This window comes from Gopherus flavomarginatus, chromosome 2, assembly GCF_025201925.1.
Source record: "Gopherus flavomarginatus isolate rGopFla2 chromosome 2, rGopFla2.mat.asm, whole genome shotgun sequence".
Lineage (NCBI taxonomy): Eukaryota > Metazoa > Chordata > Testudines > Testudinidae > Gopherus > Gopherus flavomarginatus.
The window spans coordinates 280,526,166-280,541,746 of NC_066618.1; the positions used below are offsets into that span (position 1 = coordinate 280,526,166).

Genomic DNA, 15,581 nt, shown 5'->3' on the forward strand with positions numbered 1-15,581 from the left:
CTCCCCCACCAGCGCGCAGCATCATTCCCTCCCCCTGTCCATGGCAACCGCAGGGCGCAACCCCTTTCCCTAGCCCCGCCCGCTTATTTCGTCACATCGCACTAGGGGCCCGGAAGGCGTCAGGCCCCGCCCTCCGCTCCCTACTATTGGCCAGTCCCCAATAACGCCATCTCGCCCTAGCACCGCCGATTGGCCCGGAGTTGCTCGGGCACCGGGCGCTTGCAAGGGGACTGGGGGAGCCGCTCATTAGCATAAACCCCGCCCCTCCTCCTTGTGCTCCGGGCTGGTTGACTGCGAGCCGTCAAGTCAGTAGCCTAGCAGTGGCGGCGTCCGCGGGAGAGGGAGCGCGGGAGGCCTGGCTCCATCCTCGTCAGCCTGGGCGAGAAACGGCTCAGCCGTGGGGAGAGGGGCTTGGCCGGAACCCACCGAGGGGCAGGGGAGCCACTGCCCAGCGCGGGTCCATTGCCGGGCGCCCCGTGCCAGGGAGCAGCTTATTGGGATCGCTTCTGTCAGAGCCTGGTGAGGGCGAGGAGAGACCAGCCGGAGGATTTCTGAAGGGCTGCACCAGCGTATTTATTTCGGGGAGGAGCCCGTGTTCAACATAAGATTTGATATTTAACGAGAAGGGTCTCCCCGTCTTGTAAATCCCCTCTTGTGGCTACCGCCAGAAGCCTCATTTCAGGCCACATGTAGTAATACATCGGTGTAATTATTTTTGTGCGGGAGAGCACCTGCTGTTGGAGAAAAGCGACTGTGAGACCCGCCAAAGGAGATATAGCAACAACCCACCACCCCAGCAATGAATTTGACCCTCATGAAGATCAGATGGCAATAGCTGAGGCCAGTGTTGTAGTCAGTTTGTAGAATTTAAATAATTGGAGCTACTGTAAATCTCCGATAGTTTAAGAGATTTATAATGAATTCATACCACTTTTTGGAGCATCCTTCTTTCTGGGCTGCCATGCCCCAGTAAAGCTGCAGTTGCTACCTTTTGCAGGGCTTTGTGAGAGAGTCTTCTCTGTTACCACATATATATTTTAAAAAGGATATTTGTATTTTTATGATTTTTATAGCTTGTGCAAAATCCCTTTTTCAGAGAACTTCAGTCACAGTACAAGTGTTAAAAGGAACCACTGGCGACAGTTACTTGCTCTTGTCATAATGTGGACTTTTCTGGGCATCGCCTCCTTCATCTATGTATATAAGAAATGTGGAGACTTGATGACTTATGTCAACAAAGAGGTGCTGCTGACTACGTTGATGTTTTTCTCTCTTGGTTTGTTCCTGTCTTATCGGTATCGTTCTGGGCGGCTAAAACAACAGCAGTGGGGGCAGCAGAGACAGTCCCACTTCGGGATGCTCTGCAGTGCTCTCTCAGCTTTGCCACTCGTTGGTTTTTTCTGGACCAAATCCACCCCTGGATCTCCACAGGCAGAGCAAACCAAATCCAGAAAGGTAAGTTCAGTTCAAACCTGGGGAATAGAGTGGAGTCCTTTCACTGTTGTTTTTATATTAGGGCTCCTCTGTCAGTTTGAGGGAAAAGCACTTAATGAAGGTTGGAGAGGATTTATCTTTGTGGTCCCCACCTAGGAATTTGTTAGATTTTTATTTTGGTTTTGGGTGACAAACTCATAGATGGAGTCTGTTTAATCAAGACACTAGGGTCTCAGGTTTCAAATTAAGTTTAAAGGTAAACCTTGGGCGAAATCTCCATTATTAAGTTGATTTGCAGTTTCTGTGTTTGTGTAATTTCCGGTAAAGTATTTTTCCCATATAGGAAACATCTTAAATTGTTAGTGTTGTGACACACATCAGCTTTCAGCATCTCTACATTTGAAAGAAAAACATTTATCTGGCAGACTAGAAGAAAAATTTGCAGATACATCTGATGAAATCCATAGATTTCTATAGATAATAATAATAATAATAATGAAATATCACATATATAGGGGGTTTTACACATTCAGAGGCTTTTAGAACATTGAGCAGAATCTCTGAAGCAGACTGCCAGCATTTTCTTGTCTGCCAATGATATGATAGCGGAAAGCTTTAGTTTGTGGAAGGAGCTCAGTAGGAGCCCCACTAGGGTCTCAAGCAGATGTACAGATTCAGTGCATCCTTTGAACTACAATAGTTGGACCCCCTTCCATATGCACTTTGGAGAAGAGCTGACTCTGCCTGATCCCCTGCACTAGAGATCATGACCTCATGCTGCTTCAGCAATTCTCCTGGGACTTTCAGCTAGTGTATTGTTTCTTATAAAGACTGTACCCTGAGCCCTAGTTGATTTATTTTATATTTACTTCCCAGATTTTATAATCCTTTAAAGTAGCTATTAACTTGGCACCCTGTTACCTAACAATCCTGTTTCCCTTCTAGGTAGTTGTACTAATACAATCTAGCTTTTACTGCAGTAAGCAGTACAGAGCTGTGTGAAAATGAGCTGGATTCCATTCTACTTTGTACACCATTGACAGTTGTCATTTAAATTCTGACTGTAGAGTGTTTATTGCTGGGAGTGATGTAAAAAGCAGAAAATACTTGAGATTTTGAAAATTGCAGGTACAAACTGCAGTTCTGGTAGTCAAAAAAATATTTTGCAGGTTTGCCACGTGAGTTGTTGACAGAGAATAAATAAGAAACTGTACTAGCACATTTGTCATTTTTGTGCAATGTGAGGTATAATTGATTGGTAATTGCCAGGAAGGACTGGAACCTATTAGGCCTTTTCCATACACAAGAGAAATTGATTAACCAGCATATATATAATTTGATGAATGACAGTACTTTGGGTTTCAATTGTAAGCAATATAAATAGTCAAATGATAGCACAGCATATATTTAAAGTTACCTAACACTTTTCATGATAAAACTCTGTTTTCAGTTATTTATAACTTTGCCAAATTTTAACTGTTTGGGCTGAATTTTTCTATTTTGAGTGCCTGCCTTGGGGCAATTGTTTGTTTTTTTGAGGGGAGATTTCAGCTAAAGTGGTTCAGCCATTCTCAGAACAAGGTTGTGCAAAAATGCATTTTGACCATGTTAAAAGAAATTCTTTCAACTTTTGAGAAGTTCTGGTGCGTCTGCTTTGCAGAAATTTGGCAGGGAGGTTGCTTTTGTGTCAGGAACTTACTTTTTGCCATCCTTGTGAAAATTCTCCCAAATCTGACCACATTTATAATTGGCCTCAGAAAAATCTCTATCTCCAGACCAGTACTGGCTGCCATCCGTGGCCCTAATATGGCTCAGGACCCACTCCTGCAAACACTTTATACTGAGCTTAATATCTGCTAGCATGAACATGACACTTATTACTGTTGAGTACCCCCATTGAATTCCAGTGGGACTACTCACATCACTAGACTAAATAGTAATGGTTTGCAGCATTAGGGGAGTTGATATTCAATCCTAGACCTAGAAAAAAACTGACTAATTTTTAAAGCCAAAAGATAATTCACAGTCATTCAATTTTTATATTATATTTTCTATTATTATTAAAGAGTATAAATGCTAGATATGTCACTTGCATTTTTGTTGGTCTTAATTTCTACATAGGGTAAAAGAGAGGTAAACTCAAACACTGTGACAGAGACTGCTACAAATACAATATTAGTTCCTCGGTCTGATCCAGAGGTTATCATCGTGGGTTCAGGTGTACTTGGTTCTGCTTTGGCTGCAGTGCTGTCACGGGACGGAAGAAATGTGACAGTAGTAGAGAGGGATCTGAAGGAACCTGACAGGATAGTTGGAGAATTGTTACAACCTGGAGGATATAATGCTCTTAAAGAACTGGGTCTTGAAGGTAAGTAAATCTTAAAACTCGGATATTTTGTTGCAAAGGTATTTACTCAACAAGGACAAAAACCCCTTCTATCAAAGAAAAGCATGCTTACAAAGAAAATTAAAAAATACAACATATTCTGGATATATTTGGATTAAAGCTGCTTGTTCTTATGTTTCCTGTCCACCATTTTGAAAATGTCTCCTTCTGTGTTGTATGCATGTGATCGTATGCTAAAGAAATAGAATATTCTTGCTATAGAGGTCAGTTTTTACAGACTAATGCATATTCCTTGTTGTTCTTTATTCTTTCAGTAATATATTGGGATTTGTTTTCCAGATTCAGTGGAAGGTCTTGATGCTCACATAGTAAATGGTTACGTAATTCATGATCTAGAGAGCAAGTCAGAGGTTGAAATTCCTTATCCAAACTCTGCAGATGGTCTGGTGCAGAGTGGAAGAGCATTTCATCATGGGCGCTTCATCATGGGTCTCCGAAGAGCAGCCATGGCAGAACCCAAGTAAGACAGCTGACTTAAAATTTTAATCAACATAGTATAACAATTTTAGGTCCTGTTCCTGCATCAGGATCCAATAGCACAGTTCCCTGCACCTCTGAGATGCTCCATTCACTTCAGTGGAACTCTGCAAGGGTTCAGAGGTCTGCACTAGACAATCCTGATGCAGGAACTGAGCGTTAATCGTTTTTTTGCTTCAGTATGCACATAACATATTTTTGTAGATGTTTATAAGAGGTATATTAATTACACCATATTCAGCTAAAAGAGCATGTAAGTAAGCAACTGTGCATTGGTCTTTGGGACATAATTTGATCTTGGCTTTGTGGGAATACAGATTTTAAACATTGGGCGGAGACAAAATATTGGACCACATGAAGGAGTATCCCAGGTCTCAGAGGTTAATTCTTCACTTGCATCTGTTGTAGTCGTTTATATCTCTGCAAAGCGGTTGTAAAACATTACCACTCAGCAGTAGTGTGTTGTCTGTGTATGCAACGCTTGCACTGCATGCTACAGAATTACAAAATGTGGTCCAACTGGCAGTCTGTGGGGCGGATCTTGTCCCACGGGTTGATTCTGATTCAATGGGGAAACAGGCATGTAATGCATAATGCATACTTTAATACATTGGGTCAAAATGAGCCCTGCAGCAAATGGTAGTAACTTGAATGGAGTTGCACTTGTGTACACCAGTGCTGATCTGGGCTATTTGCCAAAAACAGCCATACTCTATCAGTGAATAATGCACAGAACTACCTGGATTGATCAGAGAAGCAAGTGGTAGAGCTGACTCACTTCATGATCAGGAATTGTAAATACATAGAGTTATTCAGGAATAGCCACTGTGCTTTAAATTCACACTCCACCTTGATCTTCATTAACTTTCAAGTATAGACATGTTGATATTCCTGCTGATACGATTCATAATGCTGGAAATGAAGCTTGCCTTAGCAAGAATGAGGATGATCATGATCTTCTTTTCTCTACTCCACCTTTTCCAATACTACATATAAAAGTAAAATTTATGTAAAAGAGCGATGAACACCTCCAGTAGTTTTTGTATTCTAGAGTCTTGAAGGCAGCCCATTCTTCCCTAAAAACATTTGTAACAAACTTCTTTATATGATCGCTGCCTTTATGTAAGAGAGGTGTCAAGAAACCTAAATGTTAAAGAAAAGTAAGGTCTTATTGCTTTATCATGTAACACACACATAATAATATATTGTTAACACACAATAAGCTATATATTTTTTAAAAATAAGTACACAGGTATATATGAATCTTTGTTCTTTACTGAAACCTGTTTGTTTCCATTAAATCTGTTAGATTGAATGAATTAATTATTTTGAAATAATTTTTAAAATATCAACCCTGCAATACTGCTAAGGTTGGTGCAAGCTGAGGTGATCCGCTGCATTTGCGATCATTATGAAAGTTTAAGCTGCCTGGGCATACCTTTAATTTCAATGGGATTTGGGCACTTTAACTCTTCTTAAAATCCTTGAAAATTCTGTTATATCTGCTTTACACATTTTTCTAGCAGAAATTTAGAAAAGCTAGTATTTGTAACAAGTTCATTTCTTCCTTTCGTGGTTCATTTTGAATATGTTCCACCTCTCCATGTACCAGGGTAGGGAAAGTTGAATATTGAATTATAATTGGGAGATTTCAAACATTTGTAATTTTGAGTGCCACGGAGTCTTACTTTTTCTCTCAGAGTTCTTAAAAAATGTGTCATGGGGAGTGAAAGATTAGTGTCATTACAAGTGAATATATTCTTTTAACATGTGCTAAGCAATAAGTATTTATTTTCAGATGAATACAAGTAAAATTACACACAGGGTAAAGGGATGGTCCTTTATCAGTATTATTACTATTTATTTGTTTAATTCTAACAATGTGCTTAGTGCTTCACTAGACTCAAAGATAGACACTCCCTGCCATAGGCGCCAACTTTCTCCGGCGCCAGTGGGTGCCTGTGCCCTCCCCGCCCCTTTCCCCTGGCCCTGCCCTGGCTCCACCCCTTTCTCTGGCCTGCCCCGGCTCTACCCCTTTCCCTGCCCCTGGCCATGCCCCCATTCCAACCCCATCCCCAAAGTCCCTGCCCTAACTCCGCCCCCTCCCTGCCCCTATTGGATTCCTTCCCCAAATCCCTGGCCCCGCCTCTTCCCCTACTGCACTGCGTTCGCCCCGCAAATCAGCTGTTTTGTGGAGCAAGCACTGGGAAGGAGGGGGGAGAAGCAGGACGCAGCGGCGCTTGCAGAGGAGGCGGAGGTAAACTGGAGTCGGAGGGTGGGGCAGAGAGCTGCCGGTGAGTGCTCAGCACCCACCATTTTTTTTCCGTGGGTACTCCAGCACTGGAGCACCCACAGAGTCAGCGCCTATGCTGCCTATTCTGAAGAGTTTAACCTAAAAGACAGAGCCTGTAATTGAATCTGTGTAGGTGGATCCTTGCACCCATGTGAAATCCCTCTGACAATTCAGTTGTTGTCAGTTCACTTGAGGAGCTCCTTTTACTGTCATAAGGATTTATTTTAATAGGTTTATGAACAACAGATGAGACCAAGTCATGCAAATAGGTATTAATTTTGGTAATGTACACACCTTTATTTTGATGATAAAACTAAAAGTATATTTACAGTGTAATATTGTTAAAGAAAATGGTTTTGAAAATCTTTTTCTAGGAAATAAAATTTATTTTAGTAATTTTATTAAATGATGAAAGGAAAAAAAAGCCAGACTTTTTTTTTATCTTCCTAATCTGAAACTCTAACCCCATGAAAATGTGGTGTTTTTTTCCCCCCATACTTATAAGGAGCATACAGTTATGTGTGAGATAATGAAGGAGGAAAGCCATGTGGTAACATAGCGACCTGGCCTACACTTGGTCTACACAAGCATTCAAATTAAAATTGAGTGATTATGTAAAATGAACCTAATCAAAACCTATTAAAATCTCTGTTTAAAGAGAGGAAATATTGATTAAGTCCAGGCTGTGGTAGTTGCCCTTTCTGACTAAGTGTACTTGATCAGCAGTCTGTCACTGTCATGCATCCGTTGAGGGGGAACTGGCTCACATCTGGCTTTACAAAGATTGTGAAGAGCACAATAAGTTGGGAGATAAGAGACAGCATAATTAAAAATGGGGGATATATGGCTTTTGGTGTTCTCAGGATGCATAATAGCTAGTCAGTCATGGACAGCCATGGCTACAACCCTAGCTCACCTCTGCAGTTAGGACATCATCTGGATGGTCTGGTTAGGCCCTTCTCCTTCACTGGTCTTTCTCGGGCTGAGGAGAGCTGGATGGGCCATCTCATCTCTTGCGGGTGCCATGCAGTGTAGCTGGTTTCAGCATGTGGCGAAAAACCAAGAGGAGGAAGATAGTGGGGATCAGAAAGAGACACATGAGGGAGGGGAGGACAGAGCGGGATCTCACAGGTATCAAGCGGGGGTCCTTGCTGGTGCAGCAGTGATTGTCAGGTATTCCCACTGGTATGTCAAGGTCTGCGTGTCATGATAAAAATCCTTCTGCTGCAGCCACAGTAGTGGCGATAGTCATTCTTCCTCCCCCATCTCTTTTTGTAGGGCCCCAAAAGTGGATGATGGGTAGAATAGCTCATCTCCCTCATTATTTTGTCCACCAGGTAAGCCTAATTTCTGGTCCTACATGCCTCTTTTTGGCACTCATGATCTTAACACAGTCCTTGGGTGGTATCGGGATCTCTTTGTTTAAATTAATTCAGTCTTTCTGTCTCCTCCTTACATCTTTTCTTAAACAATTTTATGTAATGAGTCATTGTAGCAATTCATGAATCTTTACTCATTTTTTCACTAGTTAGGCTAACCACTAAAGTAGGCCTCTTAGGCCCCAATTATTCCAACAGTGAAAAAATCATAACCCTTAGCTGACTTAGCTATGCCTGAAAACTGTCTAATGTAGAACAGTGCTCCTGTTGGCTTCGCTAATGTCATAGTGTGGCTATGCTGTAAATAGAATTTCTTATGGCAGCTTACACCGCGTACACTAGGGGGTTCTGCCTGCATAGCTGTAGAGGCCAAGGCTCTGTAGTGTAGACCAGGGGTTCTCAACCTTTTTCTTTCCAAGTCTCTTTCCTCCCACACCCCCCTAAAAACTCCACAGTCTACCTGTGTCACAATAACTGGTTTTCTGGAGATAAAAACCAGGACCTGCATTAGGGGGTAACAAGCAGGACAGTTGGCTGGGGCCTCATGCCGTAGGGGCCTTTGCAAAGCTACATTGCTCAGGCTCAGGCTTCAGCCTCGGGTGGTGGGATGCAGGGCCTGGGCTTCAACCCCATGCGGCAGGACTTTCTGCCCTAGGCCCCAGCGACTCGAATGCTAGCCTTTTTAGCAACCCTCCTGAAACCTGCTTGCGGCTCCCCAATGGGCCTTGGACCCCTGATTGAGAACCACTGGTTTCGCAAGCCCACAGATCCCAATCTTGTAAAGACTTCCATGTATATTTTATGTGATAGACTATGAAGTCAATGGGACTAATCACAGTGTATAAAGTTAAGCCCATGTGGTAGTCTTTGCAGGATCAGGGCCATAGTGTTCAGTGACACTTGGTCTTTGCTATTGATTTCAAGAAAACAGGAACTGTTTAGGTACTGTGTCTGAAACTAGGCAGAACAATTTTATATGTGTAAATGAATGCTTTTTATATGCAGTAATGTGATCATGAACAACTTGCATTCTCTATGTCATAAGTCAGTTTGAAACTATGGCCCTAAATATCCTTTTATTTTTTCCTGTACTTTTAAAAGTTCTGGTTTATTTCAGCACAAAATTCATTGAAGGGACTGTGTTACAACTGCTTGAGGAAGATGACTGTGTGGTGGGTGTTCAGTATAAGGATAAAGAAACTGGAGATATTAAGGTGAGACAACAGATTTTACTGTTCTTTGTGTTTAACTGTTGTATTGTGTGGTCACAGATACAGCATGTAAGAAGATTTGGATATTTCAGAACATTAAATAAATGTGCATCAAGCATTGGAAAAATAAAGGGAGGTTTTGTGGCCATGTGGATAGAGGGCTGGACTGGGTCATGTTTTCAATTTCTGATTCTGCCACTGGCCTGGTGAGTGATCTTGGCTAAGTCACTTCACTCCCTGGGCCACGGTTTCCTGATCTATAAAGTGGGAATATATGGTGATTTATAAAGCATTTTGGTCTATCATTGAAAAGTGCTATATACAGGTGAGGTATTTTTATTCTTTTAAAAAAGAAGTAGTGACTTCCACCTACAGCAGTACAGGATAGTACATTACATTAAGAAATTTGTACATTCTCTTTATTTGGGGGAAAAAAACCAGTTTCGGTCACTTTCTAGTTCTGAAGATTTTCTTTTTCTTCAAATACAATCCATTTAACATTCCTGCACTTTCAATTTCAGAAAATCATTGATGTATTTTCAAACCGTATTATGCATTTTATTATGAGATTTTTGTGCATTACAACTTTTTCAGTTTTTCTGCTCTTTGCTGTAGAGGGTTTTAAATGTGGTCCATTGGATTGGGAGTCACTCAACTTCTCTAAGCCTACAGGGGGATAAGAATATTTAACTTTTAAGTGTTTTAGTATCTGCGGATGGAAAGTGTTATGTCTGCCTTGTTTGTTTGTCAGTAGCCCATAACCTGTTCTTCAGAAATCCAATGGGAGGACTTTCTACAGAGCTCTCTCACCCCCGCATACCCCCACACACCTCCCACATCCCTTCTGATCTTCTATTAGGAGGCAGGATGTTCCCCATAGAGAAAAGGCTACAGGAGTCACCACTAAACCTGGTGGATATCAGGAGACTACGGCTGTCTGCGTGGAAGTCCTGTCGGTCTCTGCATAGGTTCTGGCTTCCCATGTAAAACCTTTCTGCTCCTTGGGTGCATAAATTTAGTGTAGCTGCCAGAGCTTTTGTCTGTGGCTGCCCGCAGTAATTTTCAGAGGTCACAAAAAAGGTAATGCAGCTCCAATCCATATCTCTTTTTTGGACCAATTTCCAGGAGTCCAGATAGTGGGTGATATGCCTCATTCTGGCCCACCCATTTCGCCCTCTGGCCTGTCCAGTCTGTGCTCTCTCCAGCATGAACCTTCTCCAGATGGGGAGATGATGCTACAAAGGTAGCTGAGTTCCACTTCTCTGTGGGAGAGTGGAGACTAGAACATAGATGGGATCCTCCATGCACAGATCTAGGGGGTATGAGCTAGTTCTTTATTCATAGGAAAAGAAGACATTCCTATGCAATAATAAAATATCCAATCGTATTAGCTTGGTTATTGGTCTACTTTATAGACCAATAAACCTTTGAAATGGATTCGTCTGAGGGTTAGCCCTCAAAGTAAAGTTTATTCAAGCTGTGAGGTAGGCAACCTGAAGTCTAGTGGTGAAGGAAGCTCTATGCTCTTTCTTCCCCCCCTTGTTAGTTTAATAGGTTTGTAATATGTAAAAGTGGACCTTCATTGTCTTTGCCTGAATATCAGGCTGGTCAGAGATTCAAAAATACATTCCTTTATACTTCATGCCTAGCTTGAACACATTTTAATTATCATTCCAGCAGATGTCCATAACTCTTAATACACATCATGTTCATACAACACCCAAGAATATTAATGATCAGTGAGTTTTTAAATGATACCTCAGAGGGCATATTTTGTACAAAGATTATTACGGTAGTGTGTAGGGTCTGAATACAGGGATGCTTAGTGTCCCAGTCACTCTTCCATGATTATTTTAACCTGAAAACCAGTAAGTGGTTGAAAAATATAGGGCTTGGAGTGCTTTGTTGATATTAAATTATGTGGTATCCTAAAGCAAGTAGGAGATTCTACGTAACTCATTTTGATAGATTGCCAGTGATTTGGTCAGTAATTGCAGAATTAAATAAAAGTGGTGGTGGTGTGTTATCTGGAAATTATGTTCTCATCTTATTTTTTGTTTGTTCCTTTAAAAGAAAAATGAATTGAGGAACCTTAGCAGAAATCTTTTATTTATTTATTGGTGTGTTACTGTTGTAAAAGATGTTCCATTTTTGTTTTGCTTATTTATTTATATATAGACTTTCAGATTCTTCAATAAAAAATAAATGTCGAGAAGCTTTTTCCTATATAAGCTCTTCATCTTCTTAAATTGCTCATAATGTCTGAAAGTTCTTAAGGGGTTGAACTCTTCTATACTTTCTCTCATTCCAAAAGTGATTTATTGTGTTTTTTCCCTTTAAAATTGAGATAAATTAATTCGGCTAATTATATCTTAATATCAGATCTAAAATTATATAGGCTCAACATATGAATAGAAAGATACTTTATCCTTTTTATCTTTTTGAGATCAATATCATATTTTTTTGTTTTTATGTTGCAGGAATTACATGCGCCTCTGACTGTTGTTGCTGATGGACTTTTCTCCAAGTTTAGGAAAAATTTGATCTCCATCAAAGTTTCTGTTTCATCCCATTTTGTTGGCTGCATTTTGAAAGTAAGGATGTTGTATGTATAGTGCAGGAAGACAGATGACTAATAGCTGATGTATATTTTTTCTCCAAATTCAACCACATCTGCCAGTAGCTGTAATGAGAGTTATGTATATGAAATGAGAATTTATCCTTACGGAAGACATTTAGAAAACCTATGCTTTATTATTTTTTGTTATTTAGCAAGTACTGACAGCAGTCTCTTGAATTATACAGTATTATTAAATGACCTCCAAAGCATCTATTAGAAGAACAACATGATTTTAAATATTTTAACAGGAGTTCCATTAACTTCTTTTTCATTTTGGCTTTGGGAATTATTGGACCACGGTAAGAGTAGTGACATTAAAAATTGGATTGTGTGTTTTTACTCTTAAATTACTGGATTTGTCTACATGAAAAGTTTAGTGCACAGCAACCCAAGTGTGACTCTATAGCTCTAGCTTGCTGCGCATTAACTGGCTACATGGACCTGTTACTGTGCACTAAAAGTTCTGTAGTGTGCTTTGATGCACTCTCATTTTAAATGTACTGCAGAACTTTTAGTGCACAGTAGCAGGGCCTACATGGCCAGTTAGTGTGTGGCAAGCTAGTGTGCTGTAGATTCACGCCTTGGGTTACCATGCATTAACTTTCTGCGTGGACAATCACACTGATGTGTACCCAGACTTAACACCATTTTTTATCTGGGGATATTATAGGTGTAATGTCAAATATAATACATGAGGTACAAATTCATACCAGCCCAAACTTTAAAAGTTGTCAAAACGTTACCCCTATTGAAGTCAGTGATAAATTTTTCATTGAGTCAGTGAAAGAAGGTTTGGGCCTATAATCCATACTGAGGACTAGTGCCCTTACTTGGTTTGGGAAAAAAAACACCCTGGTTTTTATTTAACAATATTAAAACCAGTAAAAATAAGTCAGGGGTCAGCAACCTCTGCCACGCAGCTCGCCAGGGTAAGCACCCTGGTGGGCCGGGCCAGTTTGTTTATCTGCTGCGTCGGCAGGTTCAGTGGACCGCAGCTCTCACTGACCGCGGTTCGCCGTCCAAAGCCAATGCGGGAGGCGGGAAGCCGCGGCCAGCACATCCCTCGGCCTGCGGCACTTCCTGCTGCACCCATTGGCCTGGGACGGCGAACCGCGGCCAGTGAGAGCCGCGATCCACGGAACCTGCCGATGCGGCAGGTAGACAAACTGGCCTGGCCTGCCAGGGTGTTTACCCTGGTGAGCTGCATGCCAGAGGTTGCTGAGCTCTTATATAAGTAGTCCCATTGACTACGCATATGCTTAATGTTAAATACATACTTAAGTGCTTTGCTGAATTGATGCCTATATGGAGTAGAAAGCGCAATTACACCTATTGGCATTTTGTCTCCTCATCTCTCTTTTGTTCATTTAAACAAAATCCTAAATAGGCCACTTTACACATAAGAATTAATGAAGGATTTAATGAAATATGTAGCTTAATATACAAATTAAAATGTATTGTCATAAAGTATTCAGAATGTGCAAAGAAGTCAAATTATCATTGTTTTTGGAACCTTAGCACTTTCATTGCCCAACATGCAATCTTAATGTTAAATTAATGTGACTTGTTTTGCATTTAATACACTTTAAAGGATGTCAGGAAATGATTCAGCAGGAGAGCAACTTTTGACCCCTTTACTAATCAGTTTTTTCCTTCCTTTTTTTTCTTAAAAGGACTCACCACAGTTTAAAGCCAATCATGCTGAACTTGTTTTAGCTAATCCTAGTCCAGTCCTTACCTATCAGATTTCTTCAAATGAGACTCGAGTACTTGTTGATATTCGAGGAAAAATGCCAAAAAACATCAAAGAATACATGACTGAGAAAATTTATCCACAACTGCCTGGTAAGACTGTGAAGATTTGTGTATGTACTCTTCAGAATTATAATGTATTATCCACCAGGGTGTGTGTCGGGGGGGAGGGCGGGAAGGGAGTTGGTTTGGTTTTGACTTTGTTTTCAATTTGTTGCTGAATTGTCCATTTGGAAAGCCAGACATCTTATCAGTCACAATGTTTATTGTCAGGGAGCTCTCTATGGCATCCAGAATCCTTGCGTGGATGGGGAAGGTGGTGATCTTACTATTGAGGGCCCTTCTGCAGCCACTTGGTAATTTGCTCTCTGTGGGTTGAATGTCATTTGACTCTGGGAGTAACCATCTCTTTTTACTAGGACATTAGTGCATCATTAGACGAAAGTCCTATAAGGTCAGGTCAACAACAGAAGCTTTTGCCATATATAAATGTCTATTGGTGTGTGGGTGGGTATGTTTGGAGTTTTTTTTTTTCCATCACAACATTTTTATACCAGCAAATGCCTTAGCATAGATGCAGTTATACAGGCATAAAAGTGCTTTTGCCTATATAGTTTAATTCTCTCAGGGAACTGGTATGAGCTATAGTGATTTAAAGCACCCTTCTGGGGATATAAATTGCATCTACACTAGAAGGATTTGCCATTACATCTATACCATCCTTTGTAGTGGAGAACTTTTCTAAGCTTGACTGTCATATGGGCTGGATGGAGATTCTGACTCTACTCCCAGAAAGGGGTCTGCTATGGCACAGGAAAACCATGCTGAGATCAGGGTGGGGAGTTCAGACCTGGTAGAGTATGGAGGACCTTACTTTAACTGTCAGTTGTTTGGTTTCAGAGGTTTAATTAAGCTTTGCCTTTCCTTTCTAAAGGGGGTAGAGTGAAAGGTATGTGGTCTGGTGGGCATTACTTTAACTCTGCATTTTCTGTTTTTTCTAATGTTTTGGCTTCGTTTGGTTGAGCGTATTTCCTAGACCTCACTTGTTTCTGTTTCAGCTGCCAACATTCACATTCTGAATGGGTACTAGGCATTGTCGAGCAACTATAACAACCTTTTAATGATGTTTTTAATAGTGAATAAACCAGCGGTTCCTAAATTATGGGTTGCAGCCCCAAGTGGAGTTATGCTATCAGCAGATAGGGTCATGAATGCACCTAGATCTGTTCCACAAAATGATGTCCTTTGTGCGGTGTGATCTCATGTGTACGATATGTGCAACGTTCTTCTTCGAGGGCTTGCTCATATCCATTCCAATTAGGTGTGTGCGCGCCGCGTGCACGTCCGTCGAAAGATTTTTACCCTAGCAACACTCGGTGGGTTGGCTGGGCGCCCCCTGGCATGGCGCTGCTATGGCACCGAATATATACCCCTGCTGACCCGTCCGCTCCTCAGTTCCTTCTTACCACCCGTGTTGTTCGTTGGAACAGTGGAGCGCAGCTTAGCTGATCTCTACCTCCCCAGCTTTTCGCTCGTTCTAATACTTATTGTGTATATAGTTTATTCTCTGTAGTTCTAGTTAATAGATATTTGTAAACGTAGTTAGTGTATATAGTTCAGAGGGATTAGCCTTTTCCCTCTCCCGGTGCTCAGGCCTAGGCCTGGCTCACCAGGTTTCAAACCGTGCTCAGCCTGCCGCCGGCCGATGCCCACGGGAGACCCCCACGACTCCTGCCTCAAGTGCTTGGGGGAATCCCACCTTGCAGACAAGTGCTGGATCTGCAAATCGTTCAAGCTGCGGACGAAAAAGGAGCTTGACTTTCGCCTTAAGCAGCTCCTAATGGAGGCAGCCCTCACTCCTCCACCTTCGGCACCGGCTGCTGGACAGTCCGTGCTGGGGAGAAGTGCCTCATCAGCACTGGAGAGTGCCGGCACTGCGAAGACAACTCGGCACCGGCCCAGAAACCGGCCCGGCACCGCTCCCTCTCCCCGCGTGCCAAGAAGCTTA

General features: G+C 41.7%; 1 protein-coding gene across 1 annotated transcript in view; it reads left to right on the plus strand.

Moving 5' to 3' along the window:
* Positions 1-282: 282 nt before the first annotated feature.
* Positions 283-15,581, plus strand: part of SQLE (squalene epoxidase) — a 34,299-nt gene continuing 19,000 nt past the window's right edge. The window contains exons 1-7 of the mRNA XM_050940955.1: positions 283-519; positions 1,097-1,455; positions 3,556-3,802; positions 4,121-4,301; positions 9,108-9,204; positions 11,682-11,795; positions 13,495-13,666. Coding sequence (XP_050796912.1) covers positions 1,162-1,455; positions 3,556-3,802; positions 4,121-4,301; positions 9,108-9,204; positions 11,682-11,795; positions 13,495-13,666 — 1,105 coding nt within the window. The 5' untranslated portion in view covers positions 283-519; positions 1,097-1,161. The remainder of the gene's footprint in view (positions 520-1,096; positions 1,456-3,555; positions 3,803-4,120; positions 4,302-9,107; positions 9,205-11,681; positions 11,796-13,494; positions 13,667-15,581) is intronic.